General features: G+C 34.4%; 1 protein-coding gene across 6 annotated transcripts; it reads left to right on the forward strand.

Moving 5' to 3' along the window:
* The first annotated feature begins 1,018 nt into the window (after window positions 1-1,018).
* Window positions 1,019-10,269, forward strand: LOC109818567 (uncharacterized). 6 transcript variants are annotated; one of them, XM_029268878.2, is made up of 9 exons: window positions 1,019-1,143; window positions 1,630-1,750; window positions 2,335-2,625; window positions 5,674-5,964; window positions 8,591-8,898; window positions 8,971-9,097; window positions 9,185-9,460; window positions 9,560-9,661; window positions 9,764-10,269. In XM_029268878.2, exons 2-9 carry the CDS (start codon window positions 1,727-1,729, stop codon window positions 10,136-10,138), a joined length of 1,794 nt encoding a protein of 597 aa, XP_029124711.1. In that variant the 5' UTR covers window positions 1,019-1,143; window positions 1,630-1,726; the 3' UTR covers window positions 10,139-10,269. The 6 variants fall into 6 exon arrangements, with proteins under 6 accessions (XP_029124711.1, XP_020239661.1, XP_020239658.1 ...); XM_020384072.3 differs by lacking the exon at window positions 1,019-1,143 and adding an exon at window positions 1,238-1,487 and having other exon boundaries at window positions 5,674-5,949; XM_020384069.3 differs by lacking the exon at window positions 1,019-1,143 and adding an exon at window positions 1,240-1,542.
* Window positions 10,270-14,546: the final 4,277 nt, after the last annotated feature.

A 14,546-nucleotide genomic window follows, 5' to 3' on the forward strand; every position in this document is an offset into this window, starting at 1 on the left:
ATGAAAAAGTATGAAAGCTTTTGATTTTTATCTATTTGATGTACGCTATCAATTTAAATAAAAATAGAAAGAAAAAAATAACAAAACATAACAAAATTCATCTAACGGTTAAAATTATTTTTTTAACTTCTAATCTCAATCATTAATATGCATAAAAATGTTGCTTGAGAAATGTTGGAGACATATTCATAGGAGAGGATCCAAATTCAAGATCAACACCAAGCAACGTAAATGTTATTAGTACAAAATATGTAACTCTATGCAATGCTACTTTATTGATCTAATTTTTCTATGCTTGAGGGTCACCAAAGAAAAGTCTTGCATGGTAGGGGACACTAGCTAGCGTCCATCCTTTTCCAAACATAACTGATGAAACAAAGGAGAAGGGAGGACATTTTAGGTTGTATAACATACGATGTCTAATTAATATTTCACGTGTCTTTGTACCTTTTCTTAATGGTAGTTGGTATGATATTTGTTTCATTAACTCATTAACCTCTCTATGTCTTTTATTAACTTCCTCTGACTTGATTCCAGAAAAAGGTTTGCAGGGAAGCATTCAATTTATTTTCTTCACGGATAATCCTCTCAACACTCTACGAGCCACAGTGAACCACACTAGGCTATTTGACTTTAGGATAATGAACATAAGTCACTACCACTTGTGTGTTTGATTTCCTGCATGTTAGTGACAAAAATAATTGAAATTTTCTACCACATTTTGAGTACCCATAATTTGCTGGCTTTTGAAGGGAAGAATACTACTGTACCACACTTGCTATCTAGAGGCATGTCTATGCACTGTGTCATAGAACCAATAGCAAGTAGGGATTTAAAAAATGTGCAAGTTTGGAAACCACCAGGGCAGGTAGTGGTCAAAGCAAATTTTGATGCTTTAGTTCATTTTCGCATAGTCTTGGAGTTGTTTTTTGTGACTATAGGGGAGCAGTTTTTGCTTCTGCCATTTGCTTTCTTGATCAATGCTTCTAATCTAAAATTGCCAAGGCAATGGTTTTTAGATGGACAATTCAATTGGCCCAGAAACTATTTTAAGCCACACTTTTTGTTTTTTTGAAACTGATTACCAAGATCTATGCTTAGCTTGAAAGAACATGAGCATGCAACAATGTACACATTTTGAGGGTATGATTATTTTTCATTAAAAATAACACCTATTACTGTGCCAAAGAAATAAAAATCAAATAAAATGGATAACATTAATGTAGTGACTTCATATTTAAAAATGTTTAAAAAGCAAGCTTGTAAATAAAATAATAATAACTAATGGAAAGAGACACCGAATTTTTTCCCTCCCTAATAAATCATTTAATTGATTAATTAACCTTGGCCTCTTAAAAAAAAAAAAAAATTGGCGTCTCAGCTTCCACTATCTCTCTTTCTAAACCCTAAGCATTTTGCTGATTTCACTCTCGTTGTCTTGCATCACCATTCTTCAATCTGTTCATTGTGTTCCGATCACAGCTAAGGTCACCGGAGATGTCCCTATCAACCTCTCCGACGCATAATAATAGCTGTTATACTGTAGTGTTTTATTTTTATTTTTTGTTTTCAGTTCTGCCCACGACGTGTTTGTGTTTATGCTTTTATTCATTTTTCATCTTTTTTCAGTCCTTTTCAATTTGGGGTTGCAGAAAAAGTGCTGACGTTGTGAAATTCCCGAGTTTTAAGCAGAACGCTGCGTTGACTGAAGCACTTGTCACTTGATATGGCCCCAAAGAGGAAGCGCCCGGTAATGCCTTTTTTTTTTTTAAGAAGTGATTTTTTTTTTTTTTAATTTTCTCTTACTGTATGAATAGAGTACACTTCATTGAGGTTTTTCGTATTAATATGAAAGAATGTTTGCGTGGTTTTAGGTCGTTAGTTTGGTTTTATGTTTGAAAATTGAAGTCTTATGGTGCTGTGGATGTTTCAACTATATATGTACAGAACTATTTGATTGTACCCTTTTTATGATTTAATTCACAATCTTGGCATTTTAGAAGGCTGTTGAAAAGTGTCTATTACATGAAATCTCGTAGCAGGTCATATATCAATGAAATTAGATAGCCTTGGGAGATTACACGAGATAGTAACTTGTTGCATGAATTTGGTTCTAGAAAGGTATATGGCTTAATTTCTGTGTGCTATGAGCTCCTTGTGGTCCTTTGGGTGATTATTCATAACACAAGGGCCATTTTTTATATAAAAAGATTATAAACTGGATCGAGTCATTTGAATCTATCATATGCGTCAAGTTGCATTTTAAACCTCATTTTTGCATGCTGTCAAAGTTTGAGCTACATATTTTGCTTGTTAATTTTATGTTAATTGCAGATGGCTGACAAAAATCTGAATAAAGGAAAAGCTTCTCTGAGTCATCCAACTGTCCAACTTGCCAGGCATCTAGCACAAATGACTTCTCAAATTCCACCAAGTTCTTCATCACATGCAATATCTCGTCCTGCTGATCCACCTGCCTGGACATCTGATGTGATACCTCCACCTTCAATGGAAGGGGTACACTCACCATGTACTTCACAACCAACAAACCTAGATGCAGGACGTACCCTTGACAGGGCCCCAGAGAACAGAAGTGCTATTCGCAGAAAGTTTGGTAGGCAGCAGGTAATGCCTTTACTTCTTTATTCAATGGATCTCATTGATTTGGGGCTTCCCTCTTCTCAGTTATGACAGGCTTAAATTTGTATAATTTTTAATCACTGTAATTACTGCTGTTCCTGTTTTATATTTTTTATTGACTAGTTTGAATATCAGTTTTGTGTAATGCCTTGAATGTGTCTGTATATTATTCTGTATGCTATAGGAATGGTGGTTTAGAAAGCCCCACAAACTCTTGGTTAGCAAATCCCATCAGTTCTCTTTCAATGATAGCTCAAGTTCAATTAAAAATAATAATTTAAATATTGGCTGGATTAAGAGCCTGAAGCTCAGGATGTTAGGCAATATAAATTGGTGAAAGATTTGGGGCTTATGGTTGACTTTAAAGGGGATTTTGCATCTTTATCTTGTTGTATGAATGGACTAAATTTTATTAAGTTCTAAGACTAATCTTGCATGAATGATGAATCTGGTAATTGTTTGATGTTTGGATTGCTCTTTGATTCTATGGTCCTTACAGTTTCTACATGATGCTTTTGGGAGTATGTTACTCAAAAACTGTGTACTTAAATGTTCTCCTTTATCTTTGTATTACTTGTACAATGTAATGCTTATTGTTGAATTTTTTTAACTGTATAGTTTCTTCATTGATTTTGTAATGCTTGCAAGGAGCAAGCTCCCTTAAACTTCATGGATTGCATGCGTCTCTGTATAATTTCTGCTGGATTTTCTGCACGATATTATAACTAATATTTATAATTTATTACTGTGATTTCATTGTCTGATTTTAGTGCATGAATTAAAAGTGTGGGGTTTAAAACGTGTCTTGATTCTACATGTTGGGCTTCACTCATTTTCAACTCAAACCTGTGATCCCAATCCTAATACCTGATATAAGCTACATATTATGTTTCTTTGTTTCGAATAGTTTTGGCAATTCTCCTCTCCTTATTGGTATGTATTTGCTATTTCTATGGCCGATTCTTGGCTTTTAGTGGCTTTAAAGGCAGAATTGTGTTGTACATGGAAGATTATGTTGTTATGCTCTTTAAAATGAACTAATTAACTGCATAATCTGAATTTGTAGTATAGGACAACAGATCTATTTTTAGAGCTTTTATTTTTGTTTTATGGGACTAAACCAAACTAATCTCATCTATTTTAATTAATTTTGGTAAGATTGAGTAGAAATAAAAGGTGCTTTATATACTAATAGTTTTGATATGGGTGTTGTCATGACTTCCAACTAATGCTATCAAAATGAGACTTGTAGGGGATGATTTGTCTTAGCAGGATGCAGTAATATTTAAAGATTGCTATGACTTTAACAAAAAGGGTAACTAAAAAGTGTTTCAAAGATTTGAGTTAAATAGGATACAAAATGGTTTGAAAGCTTGGGTTCAGAGGAATAGTGATTCAGGTTTTCTAGCTTAGTATAGTAGTGATTTCTTTTTAATTATTTCTTATCGTAAGAATAGATTATACTTCATTGTGGTTTTGCATATTAATATGAAAGAATGTTGACAAGGTAGTCATATATATGATTTCAAGTTTTGAAAATTGATGTTTTATTTGCTGTATGTACGCATACGGCTTCTACTGTTTGCCTGTGACGCCATCTGTCATATGATATAGGGGATTTTCAGCCTTTTGCGATTTTCTACGATCCACTACTGACAACACCGGCTTGTAACTTGTGCAATTTATTTGGTAGCTGAAAGGTATATAGCTTAATTTACGTGTGCTATTTGCCTTAGTTATCATAATCTTAGGATTCACGATTCGAATCTTACCTCTTACTTTTTGATACAAATCGTGCCAATTTTTATCATAAGATGAATCTTAAATAACTTTGAATTTTATGATGCATGAATGAATCCATGCAATTCCATATCATCTACACAAATTGTATGATTAGTTAATTATTATTATTATTACCTTTTTACTTTTCTTTTACCAATTCTCATCATAATATAAGCTTAAATCGTTAATTGAAAAGAAATTGAAGAAACAACTTATTCTATTTAATTATTTCACTACTTTATTTGTCACTTGCTGATTCAATGCATGCACTCTAATTAACTTTTTAATTTCTTTGTTTCCATTCTCCTAAAATAAAGGCTTCACAAGCTTTGGCATAACTAACAATTTTGTTTTATAAGACTTTTAATTAAGTTCTTTTATCCATTTCTAGTTTATATTTTTTACGCTGAACACTATATATCATCTTTATGATATATTTGGAGCAATTTTTCATTGTCTCTAAATCTTGCGATTCAATACAAATTATGATTCATGCTTCAAAAATTAGCTCAGCAATTCACATTTTGAATCTTGATTTGATAACCTTGCTATGAGCTCCTTCTAGGTCCTTTTTGGGTGATTGATTATTCATGAATCATGACATAAGGGGCTATGTATTTTTTGAATGATTATAAACTGGTTTGAGTCCTTCGAATGGGTCATATGCATTAAGTTGCATTTAAGAACTCAGTTTTTCATTTTGTCAATGTTGGAGTAATACTTACTCATTTATTTAAAACACAGGCTAGACACATTAGATCTCTGCATTTTTTTTCTGTTACAACACTGAAACATACATCTTTCAACCCACAAAATTTTTGATTCTATCTCCTTACATTGCCCAAAGTAAATGTAAATTATGCACACTCCCAAGTTCTGGTAACATTCATTCCTTCAAGAACAAGTTGACTTATACTTGTTCATTTGATGCAATATCTGTCCTCATTAGGAAGTTTGAACATAAGGGTACATTGTGTAAAATTTCATGGTTTAAGTCCAATAGATGCAGCCCCAGCTTGTACTCCAAGATTGTGATGAAATCCTATTTCTTACTGCACCTGTCTCGTATGCATAAATGCATTTTGTTCTAATCATCCATAACTCACTTTATTTGTCCCTTTCTTTTGAACTTTTTTTGGTAATGGTTATTTTTATTCAAATGGCAAACAAGCAATTTATCATGAACTCTCACCTTCATAATCATGTTCTCAACTTATTCTGCATTGTTAATTTTGTATGTGCTAATTGCAGACGGCAGACAAAGATCAAATTAAAGGAAAAGCTTCTGAGAGTCATCCATCAATGCAACATAGTAGACGTTCAGCACAAATGACTTCCCAAATTCCACAATGTGCTTCATCACATGCAATATCTCGTCCTACTGATCCAGCAGCTAGGATATCTGATGTGATACCACCACCTTCAGTGGATGGGATACACTCACCATGTATTTCACAACGGACAAATCCATATGCAGGACATACTTTTGACATGGCCCCAAAGAAGCGGAGTGGTGTTCGCCGAAAGGTTGGTAAGTGGCAGGTAATGCCTTCTATACATCATTCAAAGGATATCAATGATTTGGGGCCATCACCTTCACAGTTGTGATGTGCTTTATATTTTTTTAATCACTATTATTACTATTATTCCTCCTATTTTTTAGTTGACCTTTTTGAATCTCTGTTTTTTGTAATTCCTTGAATGTGTCTCTATATTATCACATGCTATAGGAATGGTGGATCAGAAAGCCTCCAAACTCTTAATTATAAATATAAAAAAACCAGTTTTCGTTTGGACTTCGCTCAATTTGAATTGAAAAAAAGGAACTTAAATCTTGTCTGGATTAATAGCTTGACACTTGGGATGTAAGTGTATTATGAATTGGTTCGAAAGACTTTGATTTATGTCAGACTTTAAAGGGGATTTTACTTCTTTATCTACTTGTATGAATGGACTAAAATTTGTTAACCTTTGTGTGTAATTGTGCTTGAATATGGTGACTTTTTTATTGAGTTTCTAGGTGATTCTATTGTGCATACAGTTTTTAAATGATGCTTATGGCAGTCTGTGACTCAAAAACAGTGTTTTTCAATGTTCTCCTTCATCTTTGTATTACTTGTACCATGTAATGCTTATTGGCAAACTTTTGATAACTGTATAGTTGGACTGTGAATACTTTCAAGAACAAGCACCCTTAGAAGTTGATAGATTGCATGCATCTTTGCATTAATTCTATTTTATTTTCTTCATTTGTTATTATAAGTGATCATTAAAATATATTCCTGTGATTTCATCATATGTTTTCAGTGTTAAAAGTGTGGGATTCAAAACATGTTTTGATTGTAGATGTTTGGCTTCACTCATTTTACAACTCAAACCTGTGATCCTAATACATGATATAAGCTCCATATTATGATTTTTTTTTATTTTTTATTTTTAGCTATTTTTCCCCCTTATACGTATGTATCTTCTACTGCTATGAACAATTCTTTGTTGTTAGTATAAGTTTTAAGGGCATAATTGTAGTGTATGAGTGAACTGAACATAGAAAGATTATTTTGTGAAATGTTTGGCTCTTAAAATTAAGTAATGAACTGCATGGTCCTCAATTTGTTATATAGGATTATAAATCTATTTTTAGAGCCTTCATTCTTGTTTTCTGGAGCTAAACCAAACAAATATCTTATTAATATTTTTTAATGTAGGAAAGAAAAAGGTTGCTTTGCATACTAATACTTTTAAGATGAGGTTGCTGTCATGATTTCCAATTCATTCTATCAAAGTAATATTTGCATGGGATGATTTGTCATACTCTAATTGAGTAGATTAAGTGTTGTATTCTGCATTATTCCCTCCCATACATTAGTTATAGAATAGAAATTTGAGTGTGTATGTCAGAAGTTGGGAAGTGTTACTTGAAAATGAATTTGATGATAACTTGAGAACTGACACTTGCTACGCATTTTTTATGTTGATAAATCGAGGCTATATGGTGTGAAAGTGATAATGTATGAAGAACTATAAAATGTAATATTGCATTGGTGGTTTTCTATTTGCTATTTGAATATCAGATTTTGCTTCTTAAAAGATGTGGGTTTCAATTTACTAATTTAGAAAATGAAATAAATTTGGTTAAACCAAAATTTTCGCAATATTTAGCATGCAAAATGCTATCACTTTAATAAAACAGGTAATGAAGAAATATGTTTAAAGATTGGAGTTAAATAGAATACAAAATGATTCAACTTCAAAAGCTTGGGTTTGGAGTAAATGTGATTCTGGTTTTCTAGCTGAATATATAAGTGATTTCTTTTGAATTATTTCATACTGTAAGAATAAATTATATTTGTACCTCATTGAGCTTCTGCCTTTGAATATGAAAAAATGTTGGTGAGGTTTTAAATCATAAGTTTGGTTGCATGTTTGAAAATTGAAGTTTTTATGGCGCTAAAGCTGTTACATTTATATTTATGCAGAACTATTGAATTGTACCCACCTTATTATCTGATTCAAAATCTTGGCTTTTTAGTTTCTAGAAGGCTAGCAAAAAGTTTTTATTACATGAAATCTTGTAGCAGAACACATATCAATGAAATTAGATAGCTTGGTAATGATAGCTTTGGGAGATTACATGAGATAGTAACTTATGTCATTAGTTTGGTTGTTGAAAACGTATATTGACTTAATTTCGTGTGCTATGTGCTCGTTTTAGGTCCTTTGGTTTTGTTTTTTTTGGAGTGATTATAAACTGGTTTGAGTCATTTGGATGGGTCATATGCATCAAGTTGCATTTTAAATCTCATTTTTTGCATGCTGTCAAAGTTTGAGCAATCCTTATTTATTTAAAACTTGAGCTAGACTGCCGGACACATTAGATTTGAGTGCCTATTTTTTGTTATAGCCCTGGGACGCACATCTTTTAACCCACAAACTTCCAGATTTTATCTCCTTGTCTTGCCCAAAGTAAATGTAAATTCTGCATGCTAACATTCATTCATTCAAGCACAAATTGCCACGAATAACTCATTTTCTTTATTTATCCCTTTCTTTTCATTTTTCTTTTCTTAATATTGATTTCAAATGGCAAACAAGCAATTTACAATGAACTCTCACATTTATAATCATGTTCTCTACATTGTCTGCTTTGTTAATTTTGTGTTAATTGCAGATGGCAGACAAAGATCATAATAAAGGGAAAGCTTTTAAGAGTTATCCAACAAAACAACGTACTACACATCTAGCGCAGAAGGCTTCTCAAAATCCACCATGTGCTTCACAACCAACAAATTCAATGGAAGGGGCTCACTCTCCTGCAAGGACATCTAATGAGACACCTCCACCATCAGTGGAAGGTGCACACTCACCACGTACTTCACAACCAATAAATTCAGATGGAGGACGTACACGTAGATCATTTACTGCATTAGAGACACAAATCAATGATGGCAAGCCAATTTTATACCTTGATGGACAAGGGTATGTTGTTTCATTTTGTTAGTATTGACTTTGGTTTTTTAAACTCATGACAATTACATGTACTGTCTGCAGATTCTTACCTTCACGTCCTGCTGCAAATGGGATTGGGGATATCGTCAAGAGTTATTTTACTGATCCCTGGCCATCATGGAAGAAGATACCAAGTGGCACAAGAGACTTGTGGTTCGAAGAGTTTATGGTTAAGTTTCATTTGTTAATTGTTATATTTAATTTGGAAATGTATATTTAGTCTGCTTATAGCTAACTTGTTTGCATCTGGATATAGGGAAAGTATTCTGTTTTCCCACCAGATTACCATTGGGCAAAAAAGAATTTTGAAATGCGAGGGACAATATTTTTGAAAAATAATCTAAATAAGGCTCGAACAACAATGAATAAACCAGATTGGATTAAAGATGGTGTCTGGGAGAGATTGTGTGAGCATTGGAGTTCTGAAGGATTCAAAAAGAAGAGCATCCAAGCAAAAACGAATAGGGCATCTAACTGTGGAGCATCTCACACTGGTGGCTCAATTACCACATCTCAGCATAGAGCTAATATGGTTAAGTTGTCACTTAATATCATTTATTGAATTGTTTAGTGATAATCTCATACTTAAAAACTAACAAGTTCATAACTTGTATTCGTTGTTCTATTATAGATGAAAGAGACTGGCACCCTCCCTACTCCATTGGAGTTGTTTCGTCGCATGCACCAACATAAGGACAATACATGGGTGGATAGGAGATCACAACATTTAAATGTAATGAGCTCACCCTCATAATCATGTAATCGTTTTTGGTGGTGTTTTATTCTCTTTTGATTTGTCATGAAACACTTATTATACTCGTATTGGTGATGATAGGAGGTATTTACGCGCACATTGAAACAATTGACAAAAAGAGCACTTGCACAAGGAAAACCTCCACCAAGTGAGTCAGATGTATGGTGCGATGTAGCTAGATCAAAGAAAGGGAAAATATATGGGCTTGGAATGCAACCTAAAATAATGGCATTATCTCCTTGCTATCATGGCTCATCTTCTTCATCTACGGAGTGGGTAAAAAAACAAGAGTTTGATGAATTGAGAAAAGAGATGGAAGAAGTTAGAAATGAAAGAGATAAGCTTGAAGCCAGATTTGCAAACACTGAGAGGCTTCTTGAGCATAACAATGCTTTGATACGAGAATTGATGGAAAGCAATGAACACGCCCGCTACTATAGAGGAAAGTCAAGATGAAGGTGACGAGGAGTCACTAAGTGAACCATAGTGATACCAGAATTGATACTAGTTCATCTTTAATGTAATTATGTCCCATATGGCAAATGTTTTGTACTTTGGATATTCAAATCTTCTACTTTATCGTGTTAGTATCTTTTGTCAGATATGTCTATTGACTAGGCGTCTGCAAAAAATCTAAATTGATCTGAACCGATCCATAATTAATCCGATCCATATTGAAAAATCCGATCCATTTTGGAAAAAAATCCAAACCGAACCACTATATAAAATCGGTTCAGTTATCCAATCCATTTTTATAAAGTGGATCGGTTCGGTTCGGTTTGTTTTTTAAAAAAACCGATCCATATATGAATAAAAAGTGGATAACTGCACTGCACTGAACCGATCCAATTTCAAAAAAATCAAACCGATCCACTTTATAAAAAATGGATCGGTTAACCGATCTACTTTTATAAAACGGTTCAGTTCAGTTTGGATTGATTTTTTCAAAAAAACTGATCCATGAACACCCCTACCTACTATTGACTATTAGGTTCATATGCTTTAATGTATTTAGAAATATTTTATATTGATGTTTATCAGATTCAGAAATAGAAATCGGATAAATTTTAAATTGATTTTTCTTCCATATCACAAAAGAAAAACTGATTTAGCAATAGATTCATTTAAACAACCAATAAAATTGATTGCTAAATCAAGAAATAAAATAGCCTACTAAATTTGCCATAGAAATCAATATTTAGCATTAATTGCTAAAATAGTCAACAAATAACTTATTAAATTAATTTGAAAAAAAAATCTTTTAAATCGATCCTGTATCTTGATTGCTACATTCATATTATTAGCCATCAATTGTGTGGCATTTCAAATAAATGATTGCTAATTAAGTCACTGATGTGCTATGAAGCATCGGTACTTTTAAATCATGTACACGTACTACGTACATTCTTGATACTTGTTAGGTACACATGAACACGTATTCATAATTTTTTTTTTTAAATGAAGATTTTGGATACTTAGGACATCTTTTGTAAGGGTTTTTAACTAGATTTTTAATGAGAAATGATTATTAAATAATTTTTTTAGGCAGATTGACATGAATGATACATTCAAGAATTCTTATCATATAAGAACTCAAGAGATTATTATCAAGAAAAATATTATTTTTTTCATATTCTTACTTAAATTAAAATGAAAATATGGAATCCATAAAGTGAATTAAGAACTCTAATCACATTCTTCTATTGGAGTAAAAATAAAAATTAAAAAAAAAAAGTTTACATCCTATTAAGAATTCAAAATAAGTTTTATTATTGTAGATGCACTTAGACTATCTCTAATAAAAAAATTTAACTGTGTTCTTGATTATAAGAATTAGTTATTATAAATTTTACTATTAGAGCAATCTGCCGTATCATTTTCAGTATAAGAATCGTTTTTATATAAAAATTCGTAACTTCTAAAAATCAAATTCTTACAACAAAAAATGAAGAAAGTGAGTTTATTGTAGAACGCATGAAAGTTAATTAAGAACTTTAGTTAGACTTAGAGTAAAATATAGAAAAATTTTAAATTGCACATGATATTATTAGCCGATTTTGTAGGGTTGAGTTAGACTTAATCCACTATTCTAACATGGTATCAGAGCCATTTAGATCCACTTTAAAAATGGGTCACCCACCATTGATGCATGCCTCATAGGCATGAGGGGGTGTATTGGGAAAAACTCAAGTCCCGCCAATCCTAAATCATTAAAAAGGGCCACCCACCATTTATCCACGTACCAAGCCCAATAGTGCTGGACGTGAGGGGGTGTATTGGGAAAAACTCAAGTCCCACATCGACTAGAGATTAGGCAATTGAATAGTATATAAGTGAAAAGCAACTATCACCTTACAAGGCGGTTTTATAAGGTTGAGTTAGGCTTAATCCACTATTCTAACAATAAAAAGTACATTAAAAACTCAATGAATTTTATTATTGGAGATCGTCTTAGTCTAGATACATTTGAATACTTTAGGAACACATTTACTAATAGCCGAAGATTTAATTAAAGTTGAAAAAGAAAAAGGTGAGAAAATGAGATATAAGGGAATATTCATCTTATATTTGTTTCAAGTTTTCTTTACTAATAGCCGAAGATTTAATTATGCTAAGTGGAAATTCATAAATACCCTCACTAGGTATCTATCACATTAGTAATTTGCTTCTCACAATTCCTCTCCTACTCCTCTCTCGTAGTGATTATTTTTTTTAATGTGGATTATGCCACCTTGCATCATGCATGTATTTTAATAATTATCAAACTGTTTTTATTTTTATGCATTTTAATATTACATTAAACTAACATTATATTATATAATAACTTAAAAACATGTTTCATTGCCAGCATTTTGGTTGGCTTCTTAAAATAAAGGGGTAAAATTCAAGCATTAATTAATGAAAAAATTATATGAATATTTTTAAATGGAAAGATTCATTTATTTTAAGAGTAAATTTTGTTATAGTTACTTTATCTAATAATTCATGCTCTCCATTAAATTTTATCAATTTAACTATCAAATAGAAAATTTTTAATGAACAAATCAAATCTATTAATATTTAAAAAAATTTAAAACTATATGATACTCCATTATATATTGTTCTTATCGGAAATCTGCTGTAGAGTTGATGCTCCAGGTAAGATCGGTGAGCCTCCTTCACTGGTACGCTGGTGCTCCAAGATGGGGGTGGTACCTGCAAAAGAGACTCTGATGCTAAAGTTAGTGTTTGTGGGAGTATGAATCTCGTATAAGTAATGCACGTACCTTAGTGTGAATTAGGGTTGCTTTGGGCCTTGGGCCTGAGATAAGATATGATAAGATTAGATAGTGGATCTCGTCTGAAGCGAGATCCCTTGAGATCAGTTATGATCTGCTTAAATGCCGAGCTGACGTCGCATAGCGCGTGCCTGACCTCATCTTGTGTTGTGATGCCGAGCTCGGAGCTCGGCTTCGCGGTACGGACAATACACTAGCCCCCCAAGCTCCAAAGACCGTAGGTCGAGGAGTTAAGACCGAGCTCGCTGGGGGGAAGTGACCTATCGCGTACTTCTGCCTGTTGAGATGCCATGTGTCGTAACTGTTCATTTTCCGAAAACGTGCAAGTGGCGCGTTAAGGGAAATGACGGTTGTGCAATGATGGTCTTGCAATTAATGTGTTGTCAGCATGCCCTTAGGTTGACACGTGGCATGGCCGTTTTGAAATTTGGGGAAAAAGCCCTTTTCTCTTTCTCTCCCGCGTCTCTCCCCATTCACTCTGCTTCCTTCCACTCTTTGGCTTCTTGGGTACGATAATCCTCTTTGCCTTCTCGTTCCTTGCCTTCTCGTTTCCGCTCACTTTCCGTCTCCATTTCCGGTAACCCCGTCACTACTAGGGTTATTTTCTGAGGAGGAGTACCAGGTACTTCCTTTCTACAGTTCTCTCTTTTCTTTTCCCCATATCTTCTCTTTCTTTAATGGCTGGTGGGAGTGGTGCCGGCTCTTCTGCGCCTGCTAGGGTCAAGGCGCGCGGTAAGGCGGTGGCTACCGGGAGAGCCGCTGCTGAGAAGAGGGATCCGCCTCCGCCCTGGGAGTCGGAGCCAGACATCTCTGGCTACGACTGGGTCAAGCGTGAGATGGCGGGGGTCCAGAGCGTTTTTCGGTCCTTTCTTGAGGTTAACGGGATCCCGTGGTCGTGCAGGGTTTGTGACCCTTCTATTTCCCGGATGATCCGGCTTGAACCTTGTCAGGCCGGTGAGGGTGTGTACATGGGGAAGTCTACCGACCCTCCCCATTTCTATATGTATCATTGTTTTTTTCCGAGATTTAGGCGTCTGTCTTCCCTTCACTCAGTTTGAGTGTGATTTTTTGAACTTCGTCAACTCGGCTCCTTGCCAGTTGCACCCCAATAGCTAGGGTTTTTTGAGGGCTTTTCAAGTCCTGTGTACAATTTTGGGGATAGAGGTGTCTCTTCCCGTCTTCCTTCATTTTTATCAGTTGAAGGTAGGCGTTCCGCCATACGACATATTATCTCTGAGTGGGAGTAGGGATGGGGGTTTGTTTACTCTCTACTCCCAGTCGTACAAAAATTTCAAACAAGAGTTTTTCCGAGTCGCTCTTGCAAACGTTGACCCCTTGGAAGATGGGGCGTTTTATTTCGGGGGGCTGCCAAGATTTCCCTTCTATTGGTGCCCCCGACCTTCTAGGTTTCACGGGGTGGGCCAATTGAAGCTGACTTCTTCGGAGGCGGTTGCCATCGAGAACCTCGCCGCGCTTCCTCGTCCGCTGGATTGCAAGCTCGTCTGTCGCTTGCGAACTCGGCGTTCAGGGAGAGGGGTTTGGAGAGTGAGTATTTGGTTTTTTGGTGGTTTGGGGTTTATGTAAAT

Source organism: Cajanus cajan, chromosome 2 (assembly GCF_000230855.2).
Source record: "Cajanus cajan strain Asha chromosome 2, NIPB_CcT2T_4, whole genome shotgun sequence".
Lineage (NCBI taxonomy): Eukaryota > Viridiplantae > Streptophyta > Magnoliopsida > Fabales > Fabaceae > Cajanus > Cajanus cajan.